Source organism: Schistocerca americana, chromosome 1 (assembly GCF_021461395.2).
Source record: "Schistocerca americana isolate TAMUIC-IGC-003095 chromosome 1, iqSchAmer2.1, whole genome shotgun sequence".
Lineage (NCBI taxonomy): Eukaryota > Metazoa > Arthropoda > Insecta > Orthoptera > Acrididae > Schistocerca > Schistocerca americana.
Genome location: NC_060119.1, coordinates 298182480 through 298194933, shown reverse-complemented (window position 1 = coordinate 298194933; position 12454 = coordinate 298182480). Strand labels below are relative to the sequence as shown.

The window sequence follows — 12454 nt, the reverse complement described above, 5'->3', positions numbered from 1 at the left end:
TGCAGCATTAGAAAATTGCAGCGAAATGCAGGAAGATCTGCAGCGGATAGGCACTTGGTGCAGGGAGTGGCAACTGACCCTTAACATAGACAAATGTAATGTATTGCGAATACATAGAGAGAAGGATCCTTTATTGTATGATTATATGATAGCGGAACAAACACTGGTAGCAGTTACTTCTGTAAAATATCTGGAAGTATGCATACGGAACGATTTGAAGTGGAATGATCATATAAAAGTAATTGTTGGTAAAGCGGGTGCCACGTTGAGATTCATTGGGAGAGTCCTTAGGAAATGAAGTCCAACAACAAAGGAGGTGGCTTACAAAACACTCTTTCGACCTACACTTGAGTATTGCTCATCAGTGTGGGATCCGTACCAGATCGGGTTGACGGAGGAGATGGAGAAGATCCAAAGAAGAGCGGCGCGTTTGGTCACAGGTTTATTTGGTAACCGTGATAGCGTTACGGAGATGTTTAGCAAACTCAAGTGGTAGACTCTGCAGGAGAGGCGCTCTGCATCGCGGTGTAGCTTGCTGTCCAGGTTTCGAGAGGGTTCGTTTCTGGATGAGGTATCAAATATATTGCTTTCCCCTGCTTATACATCCCGAGGACATGACGAATGTAAAATTAGAGAGATTCGAGCGCGCACGGAGGATTTCCGGCAGTCGTTCTTCCCGCGAACCATACGCGACTGGAACAGGAAAGGGAGGTAATGACAGTGGCACGTAAAGTGCCCTCCGCCACACACCGTTGGGTGGCTTGCGGAGTATAAATGTAGATGTAGATGTAAATTGGTGTGAATTACAGGCATGTAATTTAAATACACTCCTGGAAATTGAAATAAGAACACCGTGAATTCATTGTCCCAGGAAGGGGAAACTTTATTGACGCATTCCTGGGGTCAGATACATCACATGATCACACTGACAGAACCACAGGCACATAGATACAGGCAACAGAGAATGCACAATGTCGGCACTAGTACAGTGTATATCCACCTTTCGCAGCAATGCAGGCTGCTATTCTCCCATGGAGACGATCGTAGAGATGCTGGATGTAGTCCTGTGGAACGGCTTGCCATGCCATTTCCACCTGGCGCCTGAGTTGGACCAGCGTTCGTGCTGGACGTGCAGACCGCGTGAGACGACGCTTCATCCAGTCCCAAACATGCTCAATGGGGGACAGATCCGGAGATCTTGCTGGCCAGGGTAGTTGACTTATACCTTCTAGAGCACGTTGGGTGGCACGGGATACATGCGGACGTGCATTGTCCTGTTGGAAGAGCAAGTTCCCTTGCCGGTCTAGGAATGGTAGAACGATGGGTTCGATGACGGTTTGGATGTACCGTGCACTATTCAGTGTCCCCTCGACGATCACCAGTGGTGTACGGCCAGTGTAGGAGATCGGTCCCCACACCATGATGCCGGGTGTTGGCCCTGTGTGCCTCGGTCGTATGCAGTCCTGATTGTGGCGCTCACCTGCACGGCGCCAAACACACATACGACCATCATTGGCACCAAGGCAGAAGCGACTCTCATCGCTGAAGACGACACGTCTCCATTCGTCCCTCCATTCACGCCTGTCGCGACACCACTGGAGGCGGGCTGCACGATGTTGGGGCGTGAGCGGAAGACGGCCTAACGGTGTGCGGGACCGTAGCCCAGCTTCATGGAGACGGTTGCGAATGGTCCTCGCCGATACCCCAGGAGCAACAGTGTCCCTAATTTGCTGGGAAGTGGCGGTGCGGTCCCCTACGGCACTGCGTAGGATCCTACGGTCTTGGCGTGCACCCGTGCGTCGCTGCGGTCCGGTCCCAGGTCGACGGGCACGTGCACCTTCCGCCGACCACTGGCGACAACATCGATGTACTGTGGAGACCTCACGCCCCACGTGTTGAGCAATTCGGCGGTACGTCCACCCGGCTTCCCGCATGCCCACTATACGCCCTCGCTCAAAGTCCGTCAACTGCACATACGGTTCACGTCCACGCTGTCGCGGCATGCTACCAGTGTTAAAGACTGCGATGGAGCTCCGTATGCCACGGCAAACTGGCTGACACTGACGGCGGCGGTGCACAAATGCTGCGCAGCTAGCGCCATTCGACGGCCAACACCGCGGTTCCTGGTGTGTCCGCTGTGCCGTGCGTGTGATCATTGCTTGTACAGCCCTCTCGCAGTGTCCGGAGCAAGTATGGTGGGTCTGACACACCGGTGTCAATGTGTTCTTTTTCCATTTCCAGGAGTGTAGTACATGAGTTATTAAGGGTCAAAGTGGCCGATTACTATTGATCGCGTCAGGCCATAACTACTCCACAGTTACACGAAAAAACGGTAGCAGCATGCTTGTAAATATATTTATTCGTTTACGTATTTGCTTATATCCGATATATACTGTTCATGAACAAATTGGTCAAATAATTACTGTGTTTTAGAAGGCACAGAGACATTAAGCTACTGGCCTACTTTGTTTCTGTTCCTTTGATATATGTTAATTTCATTTATTTATGCATTTAATAATGTGTGTTAGAGAGTTTTTATGGTCCAGCCATAGGAATATTTATTTAATTTCAAGTTATTTAAAATTAAATCCAGTATTTCGTATGTGTTTCAGTATGTTTGTGAGTGTATTGGCTTGGAGACATGGTGGGAGCGCTCTAGCCAATCATAGCGTTCGTTACTACGGTAGGCGACGACAGAAGTCAGTGGAGGGACTGTATGGAAATTGGGGAGGAACATCATTTCCATAAAGGACACGAGGAGTACTGAACAGGACGGCGTGACGGGCGGTCGCACGGGACACGGAGAGTGCTGGACGGGGAGGCGCGATGGATGGTCGCGGGAAATACTTGGAGAGTGGAGCAGTTTGCGCGTGGTCGCGGGAGATAGAAACATTTCGTAGTGCCGACTTGTGCACTTGTGACATTTCGGTGGCTTCTGCGTGATACGTAGTATGCGTTTAGACGTGAATATCGCGCGAGCTATGTTGTTGTTCATAACTAATTATGTGTAGTGGGAATCTATTGTGTCTCTGTTATTAAACTTATATTTTTTTTAATTGCTGAGCCATCGACACAAGTAAGTGCTTTGCAGTAATAAACGGCATTCTTAAAGGTAGTTCTGCTATCGTACTCATCATTTAAAGTTGTTAAATATAGTACCTGCAGATTTTATTTGCCAGCCGCGGTGGCCGTGCGGTTCTAGGCGCTTCAGTCTGGAACCGCGTGACTGCTGCGGCCGCAGGTTCGAATCCTGCCTCGGGCTTGGATGTGTGTGATGTGCTTAGGTTAGTTAGGTTTAAGTAGTTCTAAGTTCTATGGGACTGATGACCTAAGATGTTAAGTCCCATAGTGCTCAGAGCCATTTGAAAGATTTTATTTAATTGAAATCTTTCATTTGTAACTTTCTATGTTACATTCAAAATTAGCAACTGCAGAGTGGTAGGAACCTTTGACCATTAGATTCATGTGTATATTTATATTTTTAACATTTTTATGCAGCGACAGCAACTGATATTGTTTATATAAGAATATACAGCCTGCAACTGTAGGCTGTATATTCTTATGTATATTTATATTGTATACTGTAGATTCAGCTGTATTTTGCTTGTAATGCGCCAAATACATATCCCAGCCCCTAGATAATGAAACCAGCCAAAACCTTTAATATTTCAACTCTGAGTCTGAGGGTACGTTGTTCAAGGCCACATTTTTTTTATTTTGAAAGCCCGCACTCTTTATCATCATCTTCCGTTAGGCGGCGAGGAACGCAGTGGGCACATAACTTTGAGTACCATAACTGGTGGACGAATGTGACAGCACTACCAACAGACACGTCCAGCTGAGCAGCGAGTTGTTTGATTGCGATCCGTTGAGCACCACGTTGCAACATTGCAATAGTCATAGCTGTGAGGATAAACTTGCATGCTGGAGATCGGGGAAGTTTGCGCGACCATGTTGCGATGATGACAGACACCTCACCTAACGACTCTCCGAGCTTTTGTTGACAGCCAAGTCTCCATACATACTCTGGAAACGCCTATGAATATCTGATATGTTCTGGTTTTCCTTCGAAAGAAATTCAGTGACAACTCTCTGCTTGGAACACACATCTGTTACAGATGCCATTATGAAGGCTGTGTAAAGCGCTCAGTCTCAGTCTTAATGTACACTACTGGCCATTAAAATTGCTACACCAAGAAGAAATACAGATGATCAACGGGTATTCATTGGACAAATATATTATACTAGAACTGACATGTGATTACATTTTCACGCAATTTGGGTGCATAGATCCTGAGAAATCAATACCCAGAACAACCATCTCTGGCCGTAATAACGGCCTTGATACGCCTGGGCATTGAGTCAAACAGAGCTTGGATGGCGTGTACAGGTATAGCTGCCCATGCAGCTTCAACACGATACCACAGTTCATCAGGAGTAGTGACTGGCGTATTGTGACGAGCTAGTTGATCGGCCACCATTGACCAGACGTATTCATTTGGTGAGAGATCTGGAGAATGTGCTGGTCAGGGCAGCAGTCGAACATTTTCTGTACCCAGAAAGGCCCGTACAGCCTGGAACATGCGGTCGTGCATTATCCTGCTGAAAAGTAGGGTTTCGCAGGGATAGAATGAAGGGTAGAGCGACGGGTCGTAACACATCTGAAATGTAACGTCCAATGTTCAAAGTGCCGTCAATGCGGACAAGATTTGACCGAAACGTGTAACCAATGGCACCCCATACCATCACGCCGGGTGATACGCCAGTATGGCGATGACGAATACACGCTTCCAATGTGCGTTCACGGCGATGTCGCCAAACACGGATGCGACCATCATGATGCTGTAAACAGAACCAAGATTCATCCGAAAAAAATGACGTTCTGCCATTCGTGCAACCAAGTTCGTCGTTGAGTACACCATCGCAGGCGCTGCTGTCTGTGATGCAGCGTCAAGGGTAGCCGCAGCCATGGTCTCCGAGCTGATAGTCCATTCTGCTGCAAACGTCGTTGAACTGTTCGTGCAGATGGTTGTTGTCTTGCAAACGTCCCCATCTGTTGACTCAGGGATCGAGACGTGGCTGCACGATCCGTTACAGCCATGCGGATAAGATGCCTGTCATCTCGACTGCTAGTGATACGAGGCCGTTGGGATCCAGCACGGCGTTCCGTATTACCCTCCTGAACGCACCGATTCCATATTCTGCTAATAGTCATTGGCTCTCGACCAACGCGAGCAGCAATGTCGCGATACGATAAATCGCAATCGCGTTAGGCTACAATCAGACCTTTATCAAAGTCGGTAACGTGATGGTACGCATTTCTCCTCCTTACACGAGGCGTCACAACAACGTTTCACCAGGCAACACCGGTCAACTGCTGTTTGTGTATGAGAAATCGGTTGGAAACTTTACTCATGTCAGCACGTTGTAGGTGTCGCCACCGGGGCCAACTTTGTATGAATGCTCTGAAAAATTAATCATTTGCGTATCACAGCATCTTCTTCCTGTCGCTTAAATTTCGCGTCTGTAGCACGTCATCTTCGTGGTGTAGCAATTTTAATGGCGAGTAGTGTAATACACGAATGTTACGAAGCATGTTTGCAATGGGTAGACTACGTGATGATGATGATGTTGCTCATACATTCGCTACGCAAGCTGTAACTTCCGCCACAGAGTGCCACACTTTAATGTCGATATTTAAAATAAAATAATTTAATCAGAGGCAACTTACGTAATTAGTATTACAGTAAACAGTGATAATAGTAATGGTCTTTTAAGCATTCTTTAATTTTGTGAACATGTCGGAATCCTTTAAGATGGGTAATTACCTCCAAAACTGGGAATCACTCTATTTCTGACAAGATATTTTGTTTTCTCACATGCGCACCGAAGTGGTCTGTGTAGCACAACAAAATATTAGATATTTCAGAATATTTTTTTTAAACGTATTATGAAATTGTAGGCTGGCAATGGAAAGGAAAGCGTTTCTGAGGAAGATAAATTTGTTAACATCAAGTATAGATTTAGGTGTCAGGAAGTCTTTTCTGAAAGTGTTTGTGTGGGGTGTAGCCATGTATGGAAGTGCAAAATGAACGATAAACAGTTTAGGCAAGAAGAGTATAGAAGCTTTCGAAATGTGGTGCTGCAGAAGAATGCTGAAGATTAGATGGGTAGATCACGTTACTAATGAGGAGGTACTGAACTGAATTGGGGAGAAGAGGAACTTGTGGCACAGCTTGACTAGAAGAAGGGATCGGTTGGCAGGACATGTTCTGAGGCACCACTGGATCACCAATTTAGTATTGGAGGGCAGCGTGGAGGGTAAAAATCGTAGAGGGAGACCAAGACTTGAATATACTAAGCAAATCCAGAAGGATGTAGGCTGCAGTAGTTACTTGGAGATGATGAAGCTTGCACAAAATAGAGTAGCATGGAGAACTGCATCAAACCAGCCTCTGGACTGAAGGCCACAACCACAAAATTACGAAATTGTGTTAGTAAAAGTGTCTCGCTAATGATTTTAGGAGGCTTGAATCGAAGGCAGACACTTACCAGCTCGTAGTCTTCGAGCCCGTGGCGCTGCTTGTTGCGTAGTGTGCGTTTGGCCAGGTAGATGGCGTACTCCACGTTGTCCGGCATGCGGTGTTGCCAGGGCCAGTAGTAGGGGGTCTGCAACAGACAACACGTGGCTAGCCGCACACCAGCTACAAGCTGAACAGTGATTTCACAAAAGTTCTACTTCACTCTTTACCGTAAATGTGGCGTTTAATCATTGAAAAGCGGAGTGAGTTAAAAAGTGGACTGATGTACAATCACAGAACTCATGCAGTATAGCTAAGTTTAAAAATCGAACTACTCTTAAGTGAGCATATGCATGTGTAATTATTTCTCTGTTTGAAACAGTTTATTTAATTATTTATGATTTAAGAGTCGCAAGAAAATAAGTGAGCTTACAGCAGCGGTCGCGTTATTTATATTATTTTGAGATGATCATACATATATTACAGCCAGTTTAATATTGTGAATATTTTTAGTCTTAATGTGCGATTTAAGATGTGTACTGTTGCGAACATCCTTTAGACGAGTGACTATGTAACACATTCAAGAGAGTGCCAGTTGCATATAGAAGTTGGTATGAGCACGTAATTTAGTTCCTTAGTGTTGTACTAACAGCTTTTTTCTTTCATATCATTTGATTACGACTTTCCAGGAAATCTAAACAGATATGTATGATATTAGGGTGACCAAAAGCTGGAAAATAAAAATGTTTATTTTCAACACAGACATTGTGTTTCACGTACGTAGTCTACATGCAAGGAGACAGTTATTGAACTATATGAAATTAAATCGTCATAATTTCTGAACGGTTTGCGTTAGGACGTCCAAACTGCACGGTTGGCCGTGGGGCACGATGGGAATTAGTATGCGCATGCGCATTGTTTGGTTTAGCGACGTGCCCTGCTTTCATCTGGGTGGATTCATCAATAAGGGACTGAGAATCCACATTTCGCGATCGAGAAGTCTCTTCACACTCAACGGGTAACTGTCTGGTGTACAATGTCTAGTCACGGACTAATTGGTGCGATATTCCTTGGTGGCACTGTGACTACCGAACGGTACGTGAAGGTTTTGTAAGATGATTTCATCCCCATTATCCAGAGTGACCCTGATTTAGATAAGATGCGGTTCATGCATCGACCCCATCGAAGCAGGAGTGTGTGTGTTTGTTGTCCTGGAGGAGCACTCTGGGACCGCAACCTGGCTCTGGGTAGCCAGAGGTGACTGGCGTGGGCCTCGATTGGCCGCCATATTCTCCGGCTCTGAACACATGCCACTCCTTTTTGTGGGACTAAAGATAAGGTGTACAGCAATAACACCAGAACCATTGCTGAGCTGAAAACAGCCATTCAGGATTTCATCGACAACATCGATGTTCCGACACTCCAGCGGGTCAACCAGAATTTCGCTAATCGTCTGCGCCACGTCATCGCCAATGATGGCAGGCATATTGAAAATGCCATAACCCGAATCCGAATATCTGTAGTGACGCATATATTTGTGAAAAGAACACTGGCCCACTGTCCGGCCGTCCAGGTGGCATGCTGAAGTCTCCACTTTAGACGTTCCCTTCTGTAAAGACACGCCAGAGGTAAACAGATAGCAGGTCTCCAACAATAAATGCAACTCTACTGGAGCCTTCTGTACACCTTTTGCCTCGGTACAACACGTTCAGGGGATACTGCGAGGTCAGATGCGAGCTGCAATGCAGTAATACGGCAGTACTGTCGTGTCGTTACAGCCAAATAACGGTCCTCTCTTTCTGCTGTCACACACGGTCGGCCCTGTCCTCGTCTCCGGGATAAAGTTTAGACCTCTCTGTCGCCTCATCCAAGAAATTAAGCCATCGGGCCACATCAGTTTCCGACTCTCCTGCTTTCATTCTTCCTATGGCCCTCCACAGCAGAGAGTTTATAGGCCACACCGCACTGTCTGTGACTGTGTACACAGGGACTGCGGATGTGCGACTACCCGGCAAACACTACTGCGTTTGATAAGTGCCCTGACGTCATCGTTGGCGTGGCTGTCCGTTGATCGCAACACCATCTTCTGTGCAGAACACGATCGTAACGACATCTGTCTGTATGATTATATCGTGAGTTAGCAGAGGACGAGGAAATAGCAGTTTGTTGATTTAATTTTGGACGCCAGTGTATTTCGAAACTTTTGCGAATGGGCTTGTCCCATCAGAATGATGTACATGACCAAAGTCTTGTCCTGATTCAACAGAATGATCCGAACATAGATCTTGGTCTCTTCTCTTTCAGAACAATACGTAAACTCACCAACATACCAATAATTTTGAGTAATTTAGATACTTTTTATCCTTTTCTGAATATTTAACGTAGGTAATAGTGTACAGGTCCCGAAAAGAAGTCATTACTTTACCAACATACAGAAGATTTTAGACTTCTTGGAACATTTACACCGTTAACAACTGTTTTGCAATGCCGTTTTGGCTATGAGGTGCCAAGGTGCACCCATTTTTCACCCTTAATTACACCAAGATGTCAAATGACTTTCGGATTAAGCTAAATTACGCGCTGTCTTAACTTCACCTATATCACTTTTAAAATATCTTACAATAAGCTCAGTGTTTTCGGTCTGTTGCAATCCTTTGTTAGTAAAATATGTTCTAGTGTGGACATCTGAACATTAGTTACGTTAACAATCCAAAAATAAAAGTTATGTCCTTATCCTAGGATGAGTATTTTATGTGAAGATTTACTGCCTTTATGCAATAGTTATTTAAGGCAAATCCGACCACACTATTGGTTATGAACTGTAGATTAAAACAGAAGAGCCGGCCGCGGTGGTCTAGCGGTTCTGGCGCTGCAGTCCGGAACCGCGGGACTGCTACGGTCGCAGGTTCGAATCCTGCCTCGGGCATGGGTGTGTGTGATGTCCTTAGGTTAGTTAGGTTTAAGTAGTTCTAAGTTCTAGGGGACTTATGACCTAAGATGTTGAGTCCCATAGTGCTCAGAGCCATAAAACAGAAGAATTGCTAATGGTGTGGGCAGGGATTATGTTTATCTCTCGAACACCTCTTCATGAAATTGTACGGGTGAATCAGCAAGATTTAACTGTTGTCAGGTACCGTGAGGAGATATTGATATTTCATGCGCGAGTTGTTGCGAGGTGCTATGGGCTCATACTTCGTATTGATGGATGATTATGCTTGACATCGTAGAGCCCGGTTGTTTCATGTTTTTTTTGTTAAAGGAAGATATTGCACACAAGGCGTGGCCTGCTCGCTCTCCCGATTTGAGTCCCATAGAGCATATCTGGAATGCGCTAGGGAGACGGGTTAAATTACGTCAGCATCCACCAACCACTCTCCAAGACTTGTGAGCAGCTCTGCAGGAAGAATGGGCGTTGTTCCCTCAACATAAGATTGATGAAGTCATTCACAACATGTCCCGCCACTGTCAGGTCTCCATTGGTGTCACAGGTGGTCACATCCCATACTGAGCACATTAAGCAGTTGTCAGAATGTGTGTACAAATCCGTTAAGTTGGAAAAAAATGAAGAACATTTTTGTCTGCCATTATGTATGTTGCAGTTGATTGCGTATTGTATACTTTACATTGTTTCTATTTTACTACCACCTGTTGATACTGTTGTGTGGCAAAATAAACCCAACCTTGCAAAATTTCCGTGTGTTGTTTTAATTTTGGACACCAGTGTAGTTTCCCACTGCATCATTCGATGAAACAACAGGATAAAATAAGGTACATTCAAGGAATTATGCTCATGGCATAGCCGAAATCATCATCCATATTACTGACATGCAAACTCTTTGTACCATACCAGCGCGCAAAATCCAGCCACAAATTGTACAAGAGACAAGGCCGCTGTACGGAGGGTATCTAGAGAGCCCCCAAGAAGTTCCACCCAGTTTCCGTATAAATTTTTTCTGGTATTTAACTTGTCTGAAAATTACGTGAGGTGAGTTGTGAATGACAGCGAACGATCGAGTGTGTTTTCGAGATACTTAAGGTCAGGGTTGTTCTTAACTGCTTTGTACAGAAGGTGACTTCTAGCGGCTCGTTTGCTAAGCGGTTGTTGGGGTGGAAAACTATCACTCCGGTTTTTGTCTGATTAGGCCAAGACAAGTCTAATAGTATGAAACATAGGCCTTAATTTGAGGAACAAATTTCTGAGAATGTATGTCTGGAGCACAATATTGTATGGTAGTGAAACATGGACTGTGGGAAAAGCGGAACAGAAGAGAATCGAAGCATTTGGGATGTGCTGCTACAGAGAAATGTTGAAAATTAGGTAGACTGATAAGGTAAGGAATGAGGAGGTTTTGCGCAGAACCGGAAAGGAACATGTAGAAAACTCTGACAAGGAGAAGGGACAGGATTATACGACATTAGGGGATGAGTTCCATGGTACTAGAGGGCCAGTACAGGGGAAAAAAACTGTAGAGGAAAAAAGAGATTGGAATATATCTAGCAAATGCACAGAGGTTGAAATTGCAAGTGCCACTTTGAGATGAAGAGGTTGGCACAGCAGAGGAATTCATGTCAGGCCGCATCAAACCACCAGAAGACTGATGAAAAAAAAAACTGTCTGCTACGTGCTTCCTACAGTTTCTGGCATGTCCCTTATGTGCAGACTGAACAACAGTGCGACAATGACAGATCCTAGAGCAGGACGGCTAAAAGTCTACACAAACGGCAACCGATACAGGTAGCCTTTATGTAGATTAATAATTGATTTTGTTGTTATCAATTATTGGAAACTTGTCTTTTTTCATATCTTGTGGTTCAATGCTTAAAATTTTATGATAATGCAGTAGAGAAATATAAGTAAGTGAGAAGCTTTGGAATTGCCGACACGACGAGAATGAAAGCAAATTGTGTGGACGTGCTCTAGATGTTAATGGACGTCCCCAGCATCAAAGCTAGTCGCTAGCTGGATCACAGACGTTCACAACCTAAAATGTTACTGTTGTTAAAAGTGTTAATAACGCTCTTCCATTGTCTTTTCGTAGTTATGGCTCTAGTGAAGAATTGGTTTTCAGAGTAGTTGAGCTTTTGATCGGGAGTCGATTCAATAGGTTAGTCTATCATGCTAGGTCACTTAAATTGTTGCGAGAAAATAAGCTTATTGTGGTCAAAGGAGCACAATCCGCTCTATTTGTTGATCAGTTCCTACTAAAACTACTTTCCTGGCCAGATTCCAGCTTGTAGTGGGACGAGAAGGTTCCTCAATAGCTTTCTTGGTCAGCGCAAAGGATAAGCGGATCTTAACAGGTAAGTGTAGCTGTTAAATATTTTCTTGTTTGCGGATTGTAAGGTGTTTGTTTATACTGTGTCTAAAAACGATGTTGTTTTCCCTACGTTACATGAGCGACGATGCGGCAGTCTACGTCTACACAGTGAGCCGTAAGAGTTTCTGGTCAACTTCACAATACGCTCGACGGAAACGGGGAAGAAGATGGTCGCTTGCGCATCGACTCCTGACTGCGAGCATTCTTGGGAAAAAAAAGGAAAATTGTGGGGAGTTAAGACTGTTGTGATACAATATAATGAATATCACTAGTCGTCATTACTTACGTTAAGTGATTCACGTTGTACGAGTAGAGTGACATAAAATTATCACGAAATGTGAGAAGTTTCTATGAAAAGTTTTTATTAAATTTAAAAAAATGTTTCGTGAAATATTTGAATCTACTATGAGGTAAAAAGATTTTACCCAACTGTGAAAAATTTATGGAAAAGTAAAGTCAATTCGTTCGCTATACAGTTAACAACGAGCAGCATTTTTAAGATTTGTCGCACTTCATTTATAGTGAAGTTAGCTCTTACTACTGCAGTCCATGAAAACAGATTGCAGTGGAATATTTATTTGATTGACATTTCAATTTGGAAGTGACATAGTAAGT

General features: G+C 44.5%; 1 protein-coding gene across 1 annotated transcript in view; it reads right to left on the bottom strand.

Annotated features, from left to right (window-relative positions):
- LOC124545111 (regulator of G-protein signaling 11) overlaps positions 1–12454 on the bottom strand; it is a gene marked incomplete at its 3' end in the record, with an annotated part of 217014 nt that overhangs the window by 120702 nt on the left and 83858 nt on the right. Inside the window, exon 4 of the mRNA XM_047123966.1 lies at positions 6553–6669. Coding sequence (XP_046979922.1) covers positions 6553–6669 — 117 coding nt within the window. The remainder of the gene's footprint in view (positions 1–6552; positions 6670–12454) is intronic.